Below are 4,529 nucleotides of genomic sequence, written 5' to 3'. Positions count from 1 at the left end.
TTATTTATTTTAATTTTAAACCAAAAAAAATTATTTTTTAATTTAGTTTTATTCAGTGTTTTCTTTTAAATTATTTTTTTCTTACTTATATTTTTCATGTTTTTCATTTTGATTTTATAAATTGTATTTTCATGTTTTAATGGTTTTTTTTCTTCTTAATTTCAATTTTTTTAAATGGTATTTTTGATTTTTTTTTCCTGTTTTTTTGATTAAAAAATAGTTTTGTTTAATTATTTTTTATTAATTTTCTTTTATTTCGATTAAAAAAATTTATTTTTTCTAATATTTGAAAAAAAAATCAACAGATTTATCAAAGTGGAATACTCTATACACTTATCAAAATCTACTATAAAATTTGTTGAAAACCACCAAAAATTTATCGAAACCCACTACAAACTAGACGAAATCCACTATAAATTTGTTGAAAACCACTATAAATTTATCGAAATCCACTACGAACATGTCGAAATCCAATATAAACTTATTGAAATCCACTATAAATTTGTTGAAATCCACTACAAATTTATCGAAATCCACTATAAATTTATCGAAATTCACTACAAATTAGTCGAAATCCGTGTATATTGGATTCCACTTTGATAAACATGCATGATTTTGTTTATATATTATAAAATAAATTAATTTTTTTAATCGAAATAAAGAAGGAATTAACAAAAAATAATTAAACAAATCATTTGTTATGCAAAAAACTGGAAAAAAAAATTAAGAAAATCGAAATTAAGAAAAAAAAAACCATTAAAAACAAAAAATAAACATAAGACCATTTTTGTTAAATCAAGATGAAAAATATAAATAAGTTAAAAATAATTTAAAATAAAAATTGAAAATAAAAATAAATAAATAATTAAAAAATTAAAAAATAATCAATTTATCGAAATAATGAAAACCATTAAAAAATCAAAAAGAAAAAGGAAAAACAGAAATTGACTTGAGACATGGAAAAATGGGGATTTGCATATTTACAAAAAACAAATAATTGATTTTCCATAATAATGATATAATGGTATAATAGTGAAACTTAATTATTTTTTATTAATTAAAAATATTTTGGACTTACCTTAAAAATATGATTTTGTTTTTCCTATAAATAAAGGAAAAATTCAATTTTGACTTTTTCCTTTTTTTAAACTATTTTTTACCGCCGTTTTTCGGCGTTGGTTTTTTTTTTATGTCTGTTTTTCCCGCCGCCGTTTTCAGCGTTGACTTTTTATTTAATTTTCCGCTGCCAGTCTACGGCGGTGACTTTTTATATTATTTTTTTCCCCTAAAAAAATATCAGCTTTTTTACGTTCGTCGCTAAACGTTGACCGTAATTGTACTGTTATTAACAGTAATTTTACATGTCGATGCTGACAGTACAATTACTGTGAACCACAACAATATTATTATTTTTTTGGCTTTCTTTGATTTTGTTTTATTTGTTGACGTTGACGGTAAAATTACTGTAAACACAATAATATTACTATCAACCACATCAATATTATTTTTTTTTGGAATTGTTGTTTTGTTTGACTTGTTGACCGATTAACGTAATAATATTATTGTCTACTATTGTTTACTATAAACACAATAATATTATTGTGGATGACATCAATATTACTGTTAACCACATCAATATTAATTCTTCTTTTTTTTATTATATTTGCCTTTATTGAACGGTCAACATATTAATATTACACTATTACACGATAATAGTGATTTTTGTTGTGTTAATATTATTGTGCTAGAGAATAATCTAGTAATATTACTTTGTTAAACAGTAATATAGTTAATAAAAATGTGTTAAACAATAATACTATTTTTTTATTACGGTCAACCACAGTAATATTACTGTTTAAACGGGCAAATAGATGTTGAAGAAAAAAATCAAAAAAAAAAAGGCGTCGGAGACCGGCGTTGACTGCCGGTTAGTAGCGGCAGAAAGAAGAAGAAAAAAAATCAAAGAAGTCAACGTCAGAGACCAATGTTGACCAATGGTCAACGCCGAAAACCGACAGAAGAATTTGGAGAAAAAAGAAAGAGTCAATCCCGGAGAGCGGCGGTCAAAATTGCTCAAAATAAATTGAATAATTTGTGAAATTTAGGATTAAGTTGAAGTTCAATTGAATTAAATGGAGCATATTAAACTATGTCGTCTAGACTCGTTTCAAAATTATGCTAATTAGCTGGTATCCTTCTTGTTAAATTATTTTGATTTTGATGGAAATAGGCAAGATGCAACAAGTAAATGAGTTTAGGAAAAAGTCGTGGAAAAGTATTTTGTTTGCATAGCAAAGAAAAAACGACATAGTTGAGGGGGCAAAATGTTTTTTTACCCTAAATACTACCATAAGCATAATAACCAAAAAAAATAAAATCTTATATCTTCATAAAGTAAAATTACAAGTACTAGAGTGAAGCGGTTATGGTACACCAGTTTTTGAGACCCATAAAACATACATAAATAAACAAATAACTATGGGCACTATTTTTGAAGCCAAATTTCACAGACATATACCGCGCGTGGCCTCCCAATAGCTTTTGCAAGTTCCCTTCAAAATTAACCTTTAAATAAATCATGCAATCTTGGTTTTATTTTCTCCTCCTTTCTTCACAGTTTTGCCTTTGTTATTTGGATACATCAGGTATATTTGTGCTGCTCCCACTCCACAGCCAACTCCATTTAATAGCTGGAGAATGAACGAACATATTTAGTCGACGGACATTTAAGAAACAAATCTGAAAATCAAATGAGTTGCAATATTTATTATACTTACAACAATAAAAAAGTCTTGTCTAAGTAAGCCAAAGACAAACCAGAATGCCCCGTTCAACAACATCAAGATCGACGTGTAGAATGACATGAATTCCACCTCTTTTCTTTGGATCACCAAAAACTACAGTTTTTTTTGTCAAAAAATCACCAACTAATTAAGAAATGTCACTCAATAAAAATAATTGCAAATACCATTAATTGGATGGCAAAATACAGTATTTTCTATATCATGCAAATACACTACATCATTTTCTTCAGTATTAACAATAAACAAAACATACATGCCGCAGTCAAAATAATAAAAAGATTTATGAAGAAGAGATACTTACTAGTGATGTGATATAAAGAGCAATGGAGAATGCAGTGGCTACCAATCCATTGAAAAGCAGCCCCAGATGCTCATGCATTGACAAGGGAACAAAAATAAATGTGACTAAAACCACAAATACAACAAGGAGTGCTCCCACACGCGTATATGCAATCAAGTTAATTGGTGAAAGAAACATAAAAATCATCACATAATGAAAAACAATGAGAGCATCTAATGCATTCGCAATGACTGCAAGCCAATTTGATGACCATGCTGTATACCTATCAAGAAAGGAAAATCAACAAATTAGATTATTCTATGAATGAGACTATTGTTGGCAGTTTCAATTATAGAAGAAACCAAACACACGTACCCCATATAAAACACGCAGTTCAGATATGCAAGAAAATACGGGGTTACTGATAACTTTTCCGATGATCTTTCCTCCGCAATCCTTATGACAATTTTCCTATTAAGAAAATTTGCGCATAACAAACATTAGGTATAAATAGTGTCTCACCAACTATGTAACATATCATGATATTTTTCCAAGAAAGTTGAAACACAAATGAAGAAAAACTAAAATATTAGTCCCCTAAACAACATAGTAAAACAATAGACCCATATCTTTAATAACACAAGATAAAAGAAACCTGTCAAACTGCAATTTCAAATTGATTAAGTCGTGAAACTTACATCGGTGTCAAGTAAAGAAATACCCCCGAAATTATTCCTGTTTCAAGAAAAAGAAAACAAGAATTGAAACACAACCGTAGAGAAATAAAATATGTAAATGGAATAGTAAAAAAGAAAAAACCCACCAGCAATGCCGACCGCAGTTTGCACTTTATTCTCCATATCTATGATAGTTAAAACGATACCATCCTCCATATCTATAATAGTTAAATTGAATTTAACAACCGGATGTAAAAGTTTAACGAGTTTATATAGACAAAGTTGTTAACAACAGCAATGCCATCCGATCTTCTAATGGAAACTTTATAAAAAAAAAAGGAATTGTAAATGAAATTGCATAAAGTAACAATAATCAACACAATTTATTTTTCTTTTTTATTAATAACAAAAAAGATGAAAAATCATTTAAATAAGACAAACATTTAAACTGATTAACTGAATGCCTATCTTTTTTTTGTAGAACATAGATAAAACACAAGTTATATGCACAATAACACAAAGTGATACCGAAGCGCAACGAAACATGAGTACACCTCTTCTGAATTATAGTACAGGTGGGAATTCGCAAATTTCTTGAATCAACATTGATCAATGTTTCTTGAAGATAAAACTGGAAACAATTGGGAAAAAAAAAAGCAAAAAACGAAACTAAAAGGGACGAAATCTTTCACCTAATGCTGAAATCAAACTTTATATCAACAACTCATATATAGAATTGAGTGGGGAATTGGAAAAAAATTGTTAAAG

At 28.0% G+C, this 4,529-nt stretch overlaps 1 protein-coding gene across 1 annotated transcript; it reads right to left on the bottom strand.

The window, feature by feature from the left end:
- Positions 1 to 2,268: 2,268 nt before the first annotated feature.
- Positions 2,269 to 4,310, bottom strand: LOC105964327 (bidirectional sugar transporter SWEET1a-like). The gene is made up of 7 exons (XM_088815443.1): positions 4,290 to 4,310; positions 3,908 to 3,979; positions 3,783 to 3,819; positions 3,460 to 3,555; positions 3,106 to 3,367; positions 2,778 to 2,897; positions 2,269 to 2,690 (listed from the first exon to the last, which is right to left on the bottom strand). The coding sequence occupies exons 2-7, from the start codon at positions 3,975 to 3,977 to the stop codon at positions 2,577 to 2,579; spliced, it is 699 nt and encodes a 232-aa protein (XP_088671569.1). The 5' UTR covers positions 3,978 to 3,979; positions 4,290 to 4,310; the 3' UTR covers positions 2,269 to 2,576.
- Between the last annotated feature and the right edge of the window lie 219 nt (positions 4,311 to 4,529).

Source organism: Erythranthe guttata, chromosome 3 (assembly GCF_056151865.1).
Source record: "Erythranthe guttata isolate IM_541 chromosome 3, IM_541, whole genome shotgun sequence".
In the NCBI taxonomy this organism is placed as follows: Eukaryota; Viridiplantae; Streptophyta; class Magnoliopsida; order Lamiales; family Phrymaceae; genus Erythranthe; species Erythranthe guttata.
The sequence above is the reverse complement of the archived record's forward strand: the minus strand, read 5'-3'. Positions and strand labels throughout refer to the sequence as shown.